Source organism: Trachurus japonicus, chromosome 14 (genome assembly GCF_045865225.1).
Source record: "Trachurus japonicus isolate A0001 chromosome 14, Traja_1.0".
Classification (NCBI taxonomy): domain Eukaryota; kingdom Metazoa; phylum Chordata; class Actinopteri; order Carangiformes; family Carangidae; genus Trachurus; species Trachurus japonicus.
This window is the reverse complement of record NC_140920.1, coordinates 20,497,055-20,514,307: the sequence shown is the minus strand read 5'-3', so window position 1 is coordinate 20,514,307 and position 17,253 is coordinate 20,497,055. Positions and strand designations below refer to the sequence as shown.

Sequence of the window (17,253 nt, the reverse complement as noted above, 5' to 3'; positions counted from 1 at the left end):
CCACCTCTATTACAGTTTTTTACGATTGAATAAACACAATTTTGATTGTTTTGTTTTGTTTAGCAAAACCCAACACACGAATAGCACAACCACATACCCAATTAGCAAAACACCTTAACTCCTTTGCAAAATGATCCACTCTTGTAAAAACTATACACTAACTTATCAAAACCATATTTTTTTACCATATGAAACACACACGTTGCATATGACTTAACTCTGTTTGCACCAGTTACACTCTGCTGTTGAAAACCTTAAACACTTTCAGCTAATTCTGCTTCTAAGTGCATAGAGTAGTATGGGTGAAGCACACAGTGAATTTGCAAAACATTGCTCGGATTTGCACAACTGTAAACACATTTCCACATTTCCAGTCTGAATGCCCTTATGACAGATGCCACGGTGAATCTGCTGAGATTTGGCTGGACTCTCAGTCCAGCCTCCCTTAGCGTCAATCCATGGTTCACAACATGGTCCACAAGAGTTGCGCGAATTTCATTGCTTACATAAAGTTGGACCTCTTCTCCTTTGAGCTTCACCTACTCCTGCTTGAGGTCTTCCTCTTCCTCTTCCTCGGCCACGGCCTCTGCCTCCTTCTTCTCCTCCTTCTCCGATTCCCCCTCTCATCCTCACTCTTCCTTTTCCTCTTCCTTCCATTTTGGTTAAGCTTGGTGAACTCACCTGCTGCATTTTTATAGTGCTTAAACCTGATTGGTGTGTCTACAATTAAGCAATCTTGTGTTTGCACACCTGATGGCAGTGTTCAATCAACTGGCTAATAGGTGTGGTAATTTGACAGTCAGTGCTTTAGAATTGCAAGGAAGTGACATCTTGATATACTTCTGTGTCTAATGCATAGACGTGTGTGTTAGTGTTTCAAATCACGGTGTGTATTGTTTTGCACAAAGTGTGAACGGACTCATTGTGCTTACAGTGGTGCAAATCTGGGGCCAAGTTTTGCTCCTTGAGTGTAAGGTTTTGATAATTGGGCAAAATTTTAGATTTTAGTGTTTATTCAATCGTAAAAAACTGTAAGTCCTCTGTTAAACTAGTCATGAAATACAAATCGGTGTAAAGCAGAAACTCTTAGCCGCAGCAGAAATAGCTCCTATAGTGAGAGTGATTTTTAATGAAACTGAGTTGTCCTCATGGAAACTTTTAAAGTTTATTTATGCATTATTTTACTACAGTAGTAGTACATGCCTTAGGGCTTTGTGTGTATCTCTTTGTGTGTGTGTGTGTGTGTGTGTGTGTGTGTGTGTGTGTGTGTGTGTGTGTGTGTGTGTGTGTGTGTGTGTGTGTGTGTGTGTGTGTGTGTGTGTGTGTGTGTGTGTGTGTGTGTGTGTGTGTGGCTTCACGATTTTGCTGTTTCAGGATTAAGACTTGGTTGTAGGGTTATGGCTAGGATTAAGTTTAGGTTTGGGTTGAAGTTAGGTGAAGGTGCATGACATCAGTAAGTGTTTGTGATGTTTTTGTGGTTGCATGTGCATATGTCTCTTGTGTTGCCCAGTTAACCATACAGTAACTCTATTCACCTCATCCAAACATTGCATATTGAAGTGGAGTTCAGTTAGTTTAAGCCTGTGTACTGGATGGTTTTATATTATTTCACTGCATTTTCAGCAGCAGGCTCCTCCTAGACCTGTGAAATGATGGTTTGAAAAAGTACCAGTAAACCCTGGTACTGATAGAGACCATGAGAGTCTCCAGAGAGAGAGAGTCTCCTGGACCTTTATTGTGTAGCAACTGTTGTGTTAAAAAAAAAAAAACTACAATGTGCTTGTGGATGCATGACACATGAGTTGTATTTGATTTAATTGCAAGCAGTCATGTTGTGTATAGTATATCCTCAGCCATTCATTCAAGTATTTATATGAAGGAAATTATCCTATGAATCATTGCCAGAGGCCTGGCTGAACATGGGTTATGGTCATTCATCTAATTCCCAGATCCAGCATTGAATCTGAAGACAGTCACAGTCAACACTGTCAGATAAGATGACATTGGACTCTCACAGGCTTTAATAAAGCTAAAAAATAAAAAAAATAAAATAAACTTTTGTTAAAACCACTAGGTGGAGGGTAGTCTGTTGTTGCCCTGCTACTGTGTCTAGCATTTCTGATCTCTGTGGACATGGTGGGAAGAGCAGAGGCCTTTAGGAGCGTCCATTCCCCTGAGGGAGGTTTCTAGTAGGGGAGAAGTCCGCCACCACATCCCGTGGCCCTGGTAGCTACAGGCACTCACAGTGACAGCAGGGTGTCCCCTTGATATTTGACATGGGAGACAGCAAGACAGCAAGAACAGGTTGGCAATAGCCCATCAGAGCAGAGATGCAGCACTGAGGCTCTGGGCACAAGCGTCCACACTGGAGGAGTTCAGGCACCGGTAAACGGAGGATCTTTGATGGGACCTGAAAAACAATACTGTGACCTGGGACAGTGAGGATGAGCATGTGCCCACACAGGAAGTCCTTATGTACATCTCCCTGAATGTTCTTGGGCAAATGATTGATCTCTGAGAAGATACTATGAAGGGTCCATGATTTCTTCTATACAATATGTTGGGTGTTTACTAAGCAGAGTGCAAGCTGCAGGATGTGTAGGTTGTGTGTGTGTTTTCGAGGGTAGGTTTACGATTTTACGACACAACAGAAATCATAATGTATTGAGACCAAATTAATAAAGTCAGACATCTGCTGATCCATCTGTTTCCACAGATGATTTGGCTCAAGCATGACAAATTGCACTGCACCAAAATTATGTGGCACATAGATTTGAGCCCAAACATCAGGTTCCATCAAATTACAAATCAGACAAATCTACGGCTTCCAGACAATGTAGGGAGTTTGGGTTTATGTGATGCATTTGGCCACTCATCAGAGGATCAGACCCTTCACTGCTCTAGCATTACACACTCTGCCATGCCAGCTAGAGTTAATAAATGCTCCAGATGAAGGTGGAAACAATTTCCCTGCCTGGCTCTAAGGACAAGGCCACTGTTCGGCTGAATGGCTCTTTACTTTGTTCAAGTCCCTCATGACCTCTGGTTGCAATTGCAAAGTGAAATGATGATATTTTAAAAGTGGTCCAAGCACTGGGTGCAGAGGCCTGTCCAACAAAAAAGAAAGAAAGAAAACCGTTATTAGAGGGAGAGGTGACACCGGCTTTAAATGGTTTTCGATTTCCATGCAGTGACACTTAGATTCATAGTGTTTTTTGGTAAATGTCACTTTGAAAGTGTGTGGCAGGTGGCTGCTTTGGATTCTACCTTGTCTGGCTGCCGATGGCCTCCATCTTGAGGCGGGCTTCTTTGTTTGTTTGTTTTTCTCGATGTTAGACAGAGAGGCATTGACACATGGATTCAAGAAACAGTGGAAGAAAAAACAGCACAAAGCACTTTAATCCAAAATTGGCTTGTCATGGGCTTCATGAGCCTCAGACAGACAATAAATCTGTTGTCTTCTCTGGACTTTAGTGATGTCCCTCTGTCATGTAGAGAGACGATAAAAGAGCTTTCTTTTCTTCCTTCTTCCTCTCTGCAGGTGGAGTCTCCGCTGGCGGTGGACGCGGTGCTGGGAGAGTCGGCGTTCTCCGTCACAGACGACAAAGTGTCCATCACAGAGATGAGGGTTCATGCCATTTCAGGCCTGACCCTGTCACTGCAGCCCAGCCCCGGCAACAGCCACACCATGGTCGCCAAGGCAACCGGCCTCCAGACTCTCACTGTTCCCAAACAGGTAAGATAAGATAAGATACTGGTCTAAATGTTTCATATGCAAATAACCAAGTTAACCCTGGTGCATCATCCATTATGTAATAAATCAATATCTGCTTTTATTCATACAAAACTCCTATGTGCTAAAATGCCAGATCTCAGCTGAACTCATATTGATCTTTGTACTTTTGGTAATGGAAATGTAATTCTCAGTACACATTTTCTCAGTTTTTATTCAGACCATATTTAATATTTCAGATGTTATTATATTTCAAAAGGCCTGTCACTCACACAACCCTGCCCCCTAAAATTATAAACACCTAAATGTCAGCAGGAAATATGTGCATTTGTACACACACACACACACACACACACACACACACACAAACACACACAAATGTCAGCCTAACCACAGTCTAATGGAAATGTGTAGTTGGCTATATATATATGTAACTCTCAAAAAAAAAAAAAACTAATTGTGGACTAAGTAAAATTATCCAGTGTGTCACTCCTTGTGTTTACTGGCTACTGGCTATTAAGCCAAAATTTTCATTTCATTTTTCATTTATTGTTTATTTGATGATTTGATGCACTTTAATGGACAATTAGTGATGTGCACATCACATCATGTGTATTGTATTATTTGAACTAAGATGAAGTGTGATGATGATGATTTAATTGACATGCCCGAAATAAACAAATAAATAAATGTAAACATACCGGATTTAGCTAGGAGCTAATTTCCATATGTAGTAGGTAACAAAGTTCCATTTATGAAATCTTTTAAATATTGGATCAACAAATTGAATCAAACATTTAGTGTATCATATTAATACATATCCATTTGTAATGTTTTATAGACAGATGTGCTAAATAGAGGATACAGTTACTACAGCATAACAGGAACTTGTTTTTCCTATTAACACTCTCTCCAGGGAGGTTAAAGCAGATATCAGTGGAATGTTTTTGTTAATATAAGTCCTAAATAGTCCTATTTTCCGTCAGCAATCACTTACATGAAGTATTTCAGCCTAAACACGAGTCTCTCCGTCACTCTGCTCTGCTGTAACCCGAGGAGAAAATTTTCCTTGTGGGATACAAGTGTTATCCAATGAGGGGAGAGAACGGCATGAAGGGCTGTGTGTGCAGCCAAGGGATGCGCGTGAATGTGGTGACGTAGCACGAGGACCAATTGATGCCTGACAAGGGCGGGGGCTGCTAACTCATGGTGCGTTCAAAGAAACTCGTACTTTGTGTTTTTCCTTCCTGTGAAGTCATACCAGTTCGATCTGGTACGAGTTCACGGGTCGGAAGTTACGAGTGGCCGTTATAGGGAACTTTCACAGACAACAGGATGGTAAAAACACGAGCTACGGGTTACCTGGAACGCTACCAAGTCGTAGTTGTGACTTGAAGCTGTAACTTACGGTTTCAAAAGCCTGCCTTGAACGCAGCATTAGCCGAAACGGCCGTGAAGCTGATATCTGCTTTAAATAACTTTATTTGCAAATTCCCTCAGCAGCTGCAGTAGCAAGTGGGAACTACTTCCACCTCTCACTAATAAAATAATTTTGGTGCTAAATCTTTCAAGCTGCAGCCAGTAGTTGGCAAGGACACAAGACAAATGCAGCTGCAGTGAAACAGACTTATTGGTGCTGTTTTATTACAACCTCCACATTAGCCAAGTCTGGCAGAACACTTCCGATACGTCCAAAAACGTTCCTCAAAACAGATTTTATTGTTTGCATGAGAACGAGTTTGAATGAGGGAAACACGTCTGGGTGAAAAACAAAGAATCAGAGTTGTTTGGTAAAAGAGTAAAGATCCATGCGTTTCCCTGCAAGTAATTAATTGGCAGCCCAACTTCAACCTAAAGAGGAAGTGTGCGTGCGTGTGTCTGTGAGAGTTCCTCTCCTGCTTTGCCCTTTCATTGGCCTGCAAGTTGCTAAAAATGCAACAACAACCACATCAAGCATCAGTGAGAGAGAAGCGAGCATTAAATTCCAATTTTTCTTGCTTTCCGCTTCTTGGCCACCTTGAAATTTAATTATTGTAATGTATTGTCCTAAGTGCTCTCCAAGGCCAGGCCATAAAAGGCAGCCAATTCATCTGCCGACAAAGCTCTCAGAGGAGTGCTGGAGCTATTTCAAGCCATTTGATTCTGTTTCACTGGAAAACTTTCTAAATGTCCTCTATTACTCTAGAAATGAATGAAACACATAAACTATGGATGGAGAGAGTTGGAAAAATCAAGGTCTCTTTGCATTATTCTCCTTTCTACTTGACAAAGTTCAAGCCTTTCAGAACTAAGAGCTTCAGCGTCTGAAGGCTCATCATAAACCATTTGTGTTGTTACGACTCACTGTTGCCGCTGAAATTAGCCTCTTAATAAGGTATTTATGAAACTGAATGGTATGATTGCTCTTCATGTCGATGCTTGATGTCTCTGAACGACGTTTCCAGGGGGGTGTTTTTCCGCGTATGCATATTTGATAATCCAGGCTGTTTATGTTCAGTTTACATACAGTGTATTCCCCGTTGCCATCACAATCTGAGACAGTGAGGAAATCAAAGATAGAAAACTTCCAAATATGTATCCGTTTATGGAAATAATAAAATAAAAGATTAATTGGAGAACTTGTGTGTCAAAGTTATGGCAGGTAAGATGCATATAATAACATATATCAACATAGTACAGAAATCCCTCAGAGTCTCTTTCATGCCCTTTTTCCCCTTTTTCTGCATCAAAAAAATAAAGCTACTCTTTTTAGCAATATTTCACCCGAGACTAAACAAAATCACCTCCTCTACATGCAGCGCTCCTGCACTGGATCAGCATAGAAAAGCAGGTGCCAATTGTTTTGTCAGTGTCGGAACACCCACACATTTTCCCCTACATCAGCCTTTTCGCAGCAGAGTCAGCTCGTAAAAACAGATAAGCCATATTCAATGTATTATTCAAATCATCCATATCAAAGGCTGCCTTCATTCTGTCATGTGGGGATGATAGGGGTTTGGCTCCTGGTGGAGTACCACTGCAACAAACTTCCATTTTTTTTACCCTGAAATTACGAGAGGTCCAACAAGAGGAAGCAGCAAAAGCATGTCTTGCTCTGTTTCCTAAACAAAAATTTCCCTCTTCCTTTGTCAGCCCAGCTAATGGTTGGTTGCTGTTGCAGGCAAGCTGTGAACAAAGGTGACTGTCAAATGCTGCCTTGATTACATGGACGCCAGTGTTGGGGTTTTCTCTGCTGCAGATGAATGTTGTCAGATAACCACCGTGCAGGAATTGAGGCATTTTATCCGCTGACTCTATAGGGGGGTATAGACACTGAAGAGTGATACAAAATACAAAATGAGAAGATCACACATGGCAAAACAGGAAGACCAGAGCTCATCATTCGAAGCACACGTCGCCGCTGCCGTGTGTGGCTTATCAGTGTGTGCTGCAGAGCGCCGCTGTGTTGTAGCCTTCAGGACAACGCTGCTGTTACTTCCACCCTGTCCTCCTCCTCCTCCTCCTCGTCCTCCTCCTGCGTGGTTGAAAGTGGTTTGCTGGTGTGCACATCAGAGGCAGGCCGTGTGTGTGCGTGGCGAGGCTCACGCTGAGCGCTGGGTACTGCGGATGTTCACAAACGCTCTGGAGATTTAGAGGTTGGAGCAAGTCCAGAACTTCAAAGGCTCAGTTGGGAACAGATATACAAATCACGGTCAATACCATGAAAAAATGGCATCTAAACCACTGAAATGTTCTGTGGAGAGATATAAACACGAGGCAGAGCCACAGCTTTCTGACTGTTTTTTATTTCTGCATTTCCATGTTGTTTACTTGTAGAGATTACCAGATGCAAAAAGTTTTGCAGGAGCTACAGAACATGCAACTTTAATACCTGTAATACATGGCCCGCTGCCCAACTTAGTGAGTGACGATATGTTTAGCCGCATGCGTTCATTCCATCGCTGGATGTCTGGGTGGTGCTTAGATAACGACGTGGCTTACATAGATAACTGGACCTCCTTCTGGGGAAAGACTGGTCTGATTCGGAGAGATGGCGTCCATCCCACTCTGGATGGCGCATCCCTCCTATCTAGGAATATAGGGAACTTTATTCGCCATGCTAATCCCTGACAAGCACCCAGAGTTCAGACCAGCAGGCAGAGCCGCAGTTTAACACGCCCCTCTGCTGGGTCCTTCGTGTTGTCACCCACCCAGCCTATAGAAACTGTGTCTGCCTCGAGGCTGTCTAAGCCTAAACCCGAATCTAGAGGAGTTGTTTATAGCAACTTAGTTAAACTCAAAACCACTGCTCCAGCAAGCCAACCTAATAGAACTATTAAATGTGGTTTGCTCAATATTCGTTCTCTCCCATCCAAGTCTCTCCTAGTGAATGACTTAATTACAAGTCACCATATTGACATATTAACACTAACTGAGACCTGGTTGCAGCAAGATGAATATGTTAGTTTGAATGAATCTACCCCTCCTAGTTACATTAACTGTCATGTGCCTCGTAACACAGGCCGAGGAGGAGGAGTGGCTGCTATTTATCAGTCAAATCTGATTATCAACCCTAATAGTTCATATAATACATTTGAAAGCCTTACTGTCAGCCTCTCTCACCCAGACTGGAAAGCAGAAAAACCACTCTTACTTGCTGTAGTGTATCGTCCTCCTGCACCTTATTCTGAGTTTCTAGAAGAATTCCCTGACTTTCTGTCAAATTTAGCAATGAGCTCAGACAAAGTCATTATAGTAGGTGACTTTAACATTCATGTGGACGTCGATGATGATTGTCTGGCTACTGCATTCAAGTCACTTTTGGATTCAGTCGGCTTCTCTCAGAGGGTAAACAAACCCACTCACACTTTTAATCATATCCTTGACTTAGTACTTACTTATGGAATAGAAGCTGACCATGTCACAGTTCTTCCTCAGAACCCCGTCTTGTCTGACCATTCTTTAATAACATTTGAATTTACTTTAACAAATTATATCCTACCTGGGAAAAAATCCCGCTACAGTAGATGTCTATCTGACACTGCTGTTTCTAGATTTAAAGAGCTTATTCCAGCAGAGCTTGCTGCCGCATCCTGTAACAATATTATGGGCAGTTATGCTGATTTCACCCCCACACAAGTGGACTATCTTGTGGATAGCACTGCAGCAGCACTCCTTGGGACACTTGATGCTGTAGCTCCCCTGAAAAAGAAAGTTATCAACCAGAAAAGAATAGCTCCCTGGTACAGCCCAAACTTGCGCGCTTTGAAACAGAAGACCAGACAGCTGGAAAGGAAAACACATTCCAGCCAACATGAGGAAGACCGTCAAGCCTGGAAGGATAGTTTATTAATATATAAAAAAGAACTCCGTAATGCTAGAAGCAATTACTATTCATCTTTAATAGAAAAGAATAAGAACAACCCCAGGTTCCTTTTCAACACTGTGGCCAGGCTAACCAAGAACCATAGTGTCGTTGAGCCATCCATCCCTCCAACTCTCAGCAGTAATGACTTCCTAACTTTCTTTACCGAAAAGATAGTTAATATTAGAACAAAAATTGCTAGTAATGGAGCACAGACTACGGTACCCATAGAAGCACCTCCCAGACTTGGTACACACTTGGACAGCTTCTCTCCCATCGACCTGTCAGACTTAACTTCTGTAATTACTTCTTCCAAGTCAGCCACATGTCTGCTGGATCCAGTCCCGACAAGACTACTTAACCCTGTAAAACCCAAATATAGAAAAACGCAAAAAAAATTTTTTTCAACCATTAAGATGTTGTTGTAGGAGGCCGTTGGGGCTGAAAATGGAGTGTTTTCAAAAATTTTATGTTTTAGTAAGGTTTTACGGGAATGTTGTAATATTGCAACGTTGGGCTTAATGGGGAGCAGAATCTCCTGTATTTCCACTCATTGTCTGAACAGCAATACAGAACTAAGGATTCATTTGCAGGGTTTTGCTTTTCCCAAGCCAGTATATAACATGAATAATAATCTCAGTCATGTTGTTATGAAGAGTCATTTATTCCAACAAGAAGAACTTTGACATTTATTTATATTATTTACAGTGATAGTCCCAGAAGCAGTTCTTGTCCTCTGAAAAACAGAGGCAGACATCCAACCCAGTCTCACAGCATCACACTTGCTTTGGGTATTAGTATACCTTTTTGAATGATGTACTCATTCGTATTTGTTGCCACAGCTTCAACCATGTCTTCTGACACAAACTTTTGGAAGTATTGCAGTGGTGTGAGGAGGGAGTTGACATCATCAGTGAGAGCTGGACCAGAAAAATCAGTATTGGGACTGATAAAATCTTTTTTTTTTGCCTGCGACATCTGTCACGGGGCATGATGTGTTTGTTTGATTGGGGCTCAATGTCCACATTGGCTGGGCAATCAGTAGGTTCTTGGTTTTCTTTGTCCACACAGGCATCGCTATCGGATTCTTCGTCACTTGCATCAGTGTCGTCGAAATCCATGTCCACATGTCCCATGTCCTCTCTCCGTTTTGGACGATGGCAATTACATCCTGCACGCTGTACCGATGATCTCGCCTTGCTGGTGGCATTCTGAAATGGAAAAAATAAAAATGAAACAAATGTATATACAAATAGCACACATGCTTACTAGATTCTAGATGGCCAACAGGAAAGATGGGGTGGTGGGGAGACTGATTTCATTATGAAGTGTTTACAAATTGCACTGAAGTAGCCTGTTCACACATTTCACTGGTCACACAATACTGACCTATTGACCTATTGGAGACTGTGATTATCATCGTAATAGGAAATGCATGTAGCCTCCATCTTACAACCACACCTTACATCCATGAACATTAACACCTGTTCCAGGACAATGCCACAGATGCACCAGGAGCATCCCTGCTTTGACTATGAATTGCTAGGAACATTTTCTTATCAATAGAGACTAAGACAAAGGGCAGACATGCACAAACTGAATTTCTTTGTAAGAAAGTCCTGCATTCTGTGATAAGGAGAAAATACTGAGTGTTGAAGGTGGTTAGAAATTAAGTAAATTAAAATGTTTAAATATGGCAATATATCTTTGCTCTTTAGTTTCTAATAGAATACAAATGTGTAAACATGTAATCCAATATAAGGCTGAAGGCTATAATGTGTAAATCATGTGTAGTTTAAAGTTATATTGTGAAAATTTCAATTGAAGTTCCTCTCAAAAACAGGATGTTTTGGCTACCACTCTGACCCAGCGTTGTAATATTGCAACAACTATAAAACAAGCTCTAAATAAAATGTGGGGCATATTTTCCACAAAAACTATATATGTTCATGTTCTAGACATTGTAATAAACACAAAAAAAAATATTCAAAGCATTTTACTTACTTGAATTAGATGAATCCAGTCCAGTGAATCGAAGGGATGTTGCTCGATCAAAAAATTGGAGGTTGTGTGACTTCTTGACCTGAGGGCGGGCACTTATATACAAATGTTGGATCCAATCGCAATGTGAGAACAAACTATAGGACCCAATGATCATGTTAATGTGGTTGAACCAAAAAAAAAAAAAAAGAATTAGACGTTTTTTGGGGATAATCAAAAATGTTGTAATTCTGCAACACTGGGTCTTACAGGGTTAAGGATGTCTTCCCCTTAATTAACATTTCTTTTCTGAACCAAATCAATCTTTCCTTAGCCACAGGCTACGTGCCACAGGCCTTCAAGGTGGCTGTCATTAACCCTTTACTTAAAAAACCTTCTCTTGACCCAGATGTCCTAGCCAACTATCGGCCTATATCCAACCTTCCTTACATCTCTAAGATCCTTGAGAAGATTGTCCTGGAGCAGCTACATGAACATCTGCACAGCAACGAGCTCTTTGAAGCTTTCCAATCTGGATTCAGAGAACACCATAGCACTGAAACAGCACTTGTCAAAGTCTCTAATGATCTTCTTATAGCTTCAGACAGAGGTCTCATCTCTGTACTTGTACTTTTGGACCTCAGTGCTGCATTCGACACCATCGACCACAGCATCCTGCTGCAGAGACTAGATCATGAAATTGGGATTAAAGGACCTGCCCTAAAATGGTTTAAGTCATACTTATCTGACAGGTTTCAATTTGTTAATGTTAATAACGACCATTCAGAGTATAGCAGAGTTACGTATGGTGTACCGCAGGGTTCAGTCTTAGGGCCAATCCTCTTCATTCTTTACATGCTCCCATTAGGTGGCATCATCCGGAAGCACTCAATCAATTTTCACTGTTATGCGGATGACACGCAACTCTACTTGTCCATGGAGCCAGATGACAGAAGCCGCCTCATCAATCTGCAAGACTGTCTGAAAGACATTAGATCCTGGATGTCCTCTAACTTCTTGCTACTGAATTCAGATAAAACTGAGGTCATTGTGTTTGGACCTAAACATCTCAGGAACACTTTCTCTAATCAGATCGCTACTCTAGATGGCATCACCCTGACCCCGAGTACAACTGCGAGGAACCTTGGAGTCATTTTTGACCAGGACCTTTCCTTCAGCTCCCACATAAAACACATGACTAGGACCGCCTTCTTCCATCTGCGCAGTATCACTAAGATTAGGAATATCCTCTCCCAGAGTGATGCTGAGAAACTGGTGCATGCATTTATCACTTCTAGGCTAGACTACTGCAACTCTCTCCTGTCAGGATGTCCGAAAAACTGTCTAAAGAGTCTCCAGCTGGTCCAGAATGCCGCAGCGAGGGTTTTGACAGGAGTTAGGAAGAGAGAGCACATCTCTCCCACCTTAGCTTCTCTCCACTGGCTTCCTGTAGGATTTAGAATAGACTTCAATATCCTTCTGCTGACTTATAAGGCTCTTAATGATAAAGCTCCAACCTATCTGAAAGAACTAATCATCACTAATCATTCCCTACCAGAGCACTCCGCTCCCAGAATGCAGGTCTATTAGTGACTCCCAGTATCTCTAAAAACAGACTGGGAGGTAGAACCTTCAGTTATCGGGCTCCTTTACTGTGGAACCAGCTCTCTCCATGGGTCAAAGAGGCAGACACTCTAACTACATTTAAGTCTAGACTTAAGACCTTCCTCTATGACAGGGCTTTTAGTTAGGGCTGGTTCAGGTAGCTCTGAACCATTTTATAGCTACGCTGCTATAGGCTTAGACTGCTGGGGACACATCTGGTTACAAAGAGCCCTCTCCTCTCCTCTCCTTCCCTCTCCCCTCCTCTCCTCTCCTCAGTATATTGTTGTACTTTGTAGTTTGGCCTTGGTGTCTCGTACTCTCTGTGTTTCCGCAGATCCACCGGAGCTTCATCTCTCTGCACCAGCTGCCGCCTGCATCGCCCCCCCTCCCACCCTTTCCCCTACTGCTAGACCGGCCTCCCCTCCCTTCCCATGGACAAGTCTGCCACCAACGAGCTGGCCAGATACCCCCCCCCCTCCTCCCCTCACCAGAGACTGCCTTCATCAACCCCTGCTAACATTTCCATATTTCGCACATTCTGTGACAAACTGTAAACTGTTTTCTTGTCTGTAACAACATCTATTGCACGTCTGTCCGTCCTGGGTGAGGGATCCCTCCTCTGTTGCTCACCCTGAGGTTTCTCCAATTTTTCCCTGTTAAAAGGGTTTCCATGGAGTTTTTCCTCAGTCGATGTGAGGGTCTAAGGACAGAGGATGTTGCTACGATGCCATGTAAAGCCCTTTGAGACAAACTGTTTGTAAAAACGGGCTATACAAATAAAATTGCCTTGCCTTGCCTTGCCTGTCACACATTTCCCCTTCTTTAAATGTCAGTTTCAAACCAAGCATCTGCCCCAGATGCTATTATGAGCACTTAAAGTCTTAGGGTCACTATTACCGCTAGACCAACAGTATGTTTGAAGACATGTTCAACCTTTTTGCACCTGGATTTTCTGCTACAAGAGCAATTCAGCAGAATCATTATCCACCATTATCTGGAGGGTTTTACATTTTTCAGTCACTTAGCACAAATTGTCCAGTGAAGTAATTAATCCAGTGTAATTGCAAAAGTTGTTCAGAAACATTATCTTGTGACGGACAATAAAGTTTTTAGTGTCTTATTCTTTTTTAGCAGACTTTCTGTAGTGACGATTACAATAACCTGTCCTGTGTTTTGAGCCTGGTAATCAGATGCAAGAAGGTGGCTGTCTTTCTGTATTTAGGTGATTTACTGTAACATTGTTGGTTTGCTGTGGAGTATGTGCCATGTGTTGTGTAGTTTTACAGAGGTTTTGAATTGTTTCAATATATTTTTCTTGAGTTGTCACTAACTGACTGAGGACAGGCCCTCTCTGTGGTGTCAGTTACTTTATATGGAGGTCGGGAGAGTTCAAACATTTCCATTTCTTAGCTTAAACCAAAGTGTATCTCATCATCTGAACTGTATTTCTCTCTTTGTGTCTGACAGGAGGCCAGTTTGGCCGTCTGGATGCTTTTCAGTGACAACACAGCTGCCACTCTGACTTACTTCGATCCCAAAGACTACAACCTCAATGCCTCCACACTGGATGATAAGGTGGTGTCAGTCTCCCAGGAGCCTCAGCAGCGCTGGCCTGTGGTGGCGGCAGAGGGGGAGGGATCTGGCGAGATGGTCCGTGTAGAGATGACCATCTGCGAGGCCTGCCAGAAAACCAAACGCAAAAGCGTCATTGCGTCCGCTGCAGTTTTTGTGAAGGTCCGCTTCGGCCCAGAGGAAGATTCTGAAGAGGAGGCAACCACCGAGGGCGAGATCGAGCTGGGGCCTGTCACCAGACGTCCAATCATTGATCCAAACATCAATGGAAGAATTTATGAGACATCTAACGAGCAGCCTGCGAGCGTTCCCATTGATTACACTAATTTCCCCACTATTAGCAACCAGGAGCAGCCGACTGAGAGTGATGAAGAGGAGGAGGACGACTTTGTGCATTCACCTCGCAACATGACCGACCTTGAAATCGGCATGTATGCTTTACTGGGAGTCTTCTGCCTGGCCATCTTAGTCTTTCTCATCAACTGCATAGTCTTTGTGCTGAAATACCGCCACAAACGGATCCCGCCCGAGGGCCAGGCCAACATGGACCACTCCCACCACTGGGTGTTCCTGGGAAACGGCCAGCCCCTGAGGGCCCAGTGCGATCTGTCACCGCAGCAGGTGGAGAGTCCTAGTAACCCTCTGGAGGGCGTGCAGACTTGTTGTCACGGGGACCACCACAGCAGTGGCAGTTCCCAGACTAGCGTTCAAAGCCAGGTACACGGACGGGGTGACGGCAGCTCCGGCGGCTCCACCAAGGATAACGGCGAGGAGGCCAGCTCACCCACCTCCAAGCGCAAGAGAGTCAAGTTTACCACCTTCACCACCCTGCCCACGGAGGAGCTGCCCTACAACTCCATCCCCATCGCAGATGAAGAGGACATTCAGTGGGTTTGCCAGGATATGGGCTTTCAAGACCCAGAGGAACTGCATGATTACATGCGCAGAATAAAAGAAATAGCCTGAGATAAGAGGCGCAGTGTGAAGCACTGCTCTCAGCTTTCTAAAGAAACGTTCCTTTCTATTTTTCTCTTTTTCACCTGAGTGAAAGATACATTTTCACAGACTAAAAGGCCAACTGTTGTTTTGGTTAGGGTTTGTTCCATTTAGTTTGCACAGTGCTGTAATATTATACACGCTCACACAGAAGAGAAAGCCAGGAAGCCAAAGACTTGACCAGAGGATCTCAATCACTAGAGAAATCTGTAAATTGTGGCTAAAGGAATTATGTTTCACTGGAAAGCTGAGCCATGGCCGGACGTGAGAGCTGCTCCAGCTCTTCTTCTTTTCAGCACCTGATTCTCAAGGAAGCCCGACATGGACAGGAGAGTGGAGGACGTGTGGTGTTGGCTGTGTAGTTGCTGGCTCAATGGGACTCTGCAGTACTGTACCTTCTCCAAACAAAGAGGCCTTTGATGAACAGAAATACTGTCAAAGACTCTCATGAGAAGTTAATTTGAAGAAAAAAAATCATTTTGTTTTTGCCAAAGTAGGAAAAGCGTTCTTTTAATGGCAAAACTTGTTTCATTGTTGTTCTTGGTGCAGCACACTCATGATTTGTACTCATTATCATTCCTTACATTTTTCTACATTTCATAGGTAGTCAAAAGCAGTGCCGTACTACTACTAGTCCTCCTGGTCCTGAACAAATCTAATGCCTTATCAAAACAGTCACAGTTCACTTCTTCTATCAGTCAACAAACACACTGTTTTCTCACTATGGCTAGAGGCAGTGTAGTAAAGAGCAAGTATGTAAAATGCTACGACTGATCTCGAGCATGGGGTATTGTGAGGATCTCTGACAAGTCTTTGCATGGAAGGGGATCTTTGAGGCACAATCTTTTTTTTTCCAAATTTGTAAATGTTTGTATTGTAATTATATAATCATTCATACACACTACAGGAGTAAATATGTTATCATGCATTACACGCATGCCATGTCAGGCCTACATGCAGACATTCCTCTCTAGTAATATGTATATACGGTTATCGAGTCAGAGCCAGAGCCGCCTCCGGCACCAAGGTTGAACAAGCTACTAACTCGGAGCTATAGGAGTAGCGGAGGGCGCTGGCTGATGTCTTGAAAGTTTTCTAGTCTTATGGTGAGTAGACGGTTCCCCTCAGTGACGCCCCGACAGAAGTGTAGCTTTTTAACAAACCGGTGTCACATTTGATTGTTGAAGATGAGGATTTGCATCAGAATTGTAACAGATCTAATCTTTTGATGATTTATCCCCCCTCCCTCGAGAACCTGGCCTCCAGCCTCTGGGAAATGTTCAGAAAAAACACAAGCTAGTTGGAAACATTCTCACTGAAAGTCTGCAGGACCCATACAGAAGAATCATCGAGCACATTTTATTTTTCCTTCGCCATTTAGATCACGGTCATCCCATACTGTCATGCTGTTTCTCAAACACACTGTGTGATGTACGTAGTCCCAATTTTGTTCTTGTGAACTCTCACTCGAGTGGGGGAGGGGTGGTCACAGATTTGCTTTGTGTGAACTTTATGGACAGACTAGTAGCTCTCACCGTGGTGTTGTTAGAGGCCCTGAGCTGTGCAGATGCGGTTGGAAAAAGACGTGTGAACGTATCTCAGGATGCTGATTGACTGTAAACAAGACAGGCGGTGTGCTGTGTCGTGTGCAGAGGTGTTAATTGCTGTGTTGAGTTTTTACAGGTTTTACCGACAACACCACCGCATTAAAGCAGGATGAAAACAACAGGAGAGACATGGCAAAAGAGCATCAAACATCTCAAGTGAGATTTCAACCAAAACGCAGCGATGCAGCCAGACACGTAGTGACGGAGCGCATGATGAAAGCAGAGTTAATAGTAATTTTTAATTGCAGTTGCCCTGTTAGTGTAGCGTTTGCTTTTTAGTAGTAGAGTGGATGACTGGAGATGAAGGTTGATGTTATTCCAGCTCTGATCTTACACAAAACAAGTTTTTCTTTTTTTTTTCAGGACTAATGAAGCAGCTATGAGATAAAAAAAAAAAAGTTTTCGTGTCACTTTCC

General features: G+C 42.9%; 1 protein-coding gene across 3 annotated transcripts in view; it reads left to right on the top strand.

Moving 5' to 3' along the window:
* Positions 1-16,920, top strand: part of tmem132e (transmembrane protein 132E) — a 510,081-nt gene extending 493,161 nt beyond the window's left edge. For all 3 annotated transcript variants that reach the window (XM_085798304.1, XM_085798303.1, XM_085798305.1), the window contains exons 8-9: positions 3,542-3,736; positions 14,130-16,920. In XM_085798304.1, the coding sequence (XP_085654430.1) occupies positions 3,542-3,736; positions 14,130-15,200 (1,266 nt within the window). In that variant the 3' untranslated portion in view covers positions 15,201-16,920. The remainder of the gene's footprint in view (positions 1-3,541; positions 3,737-14,129) is intronic.
* The last annotated feature ends 333 nt before the right edge of the window (positions 16,921-17,253 follow it).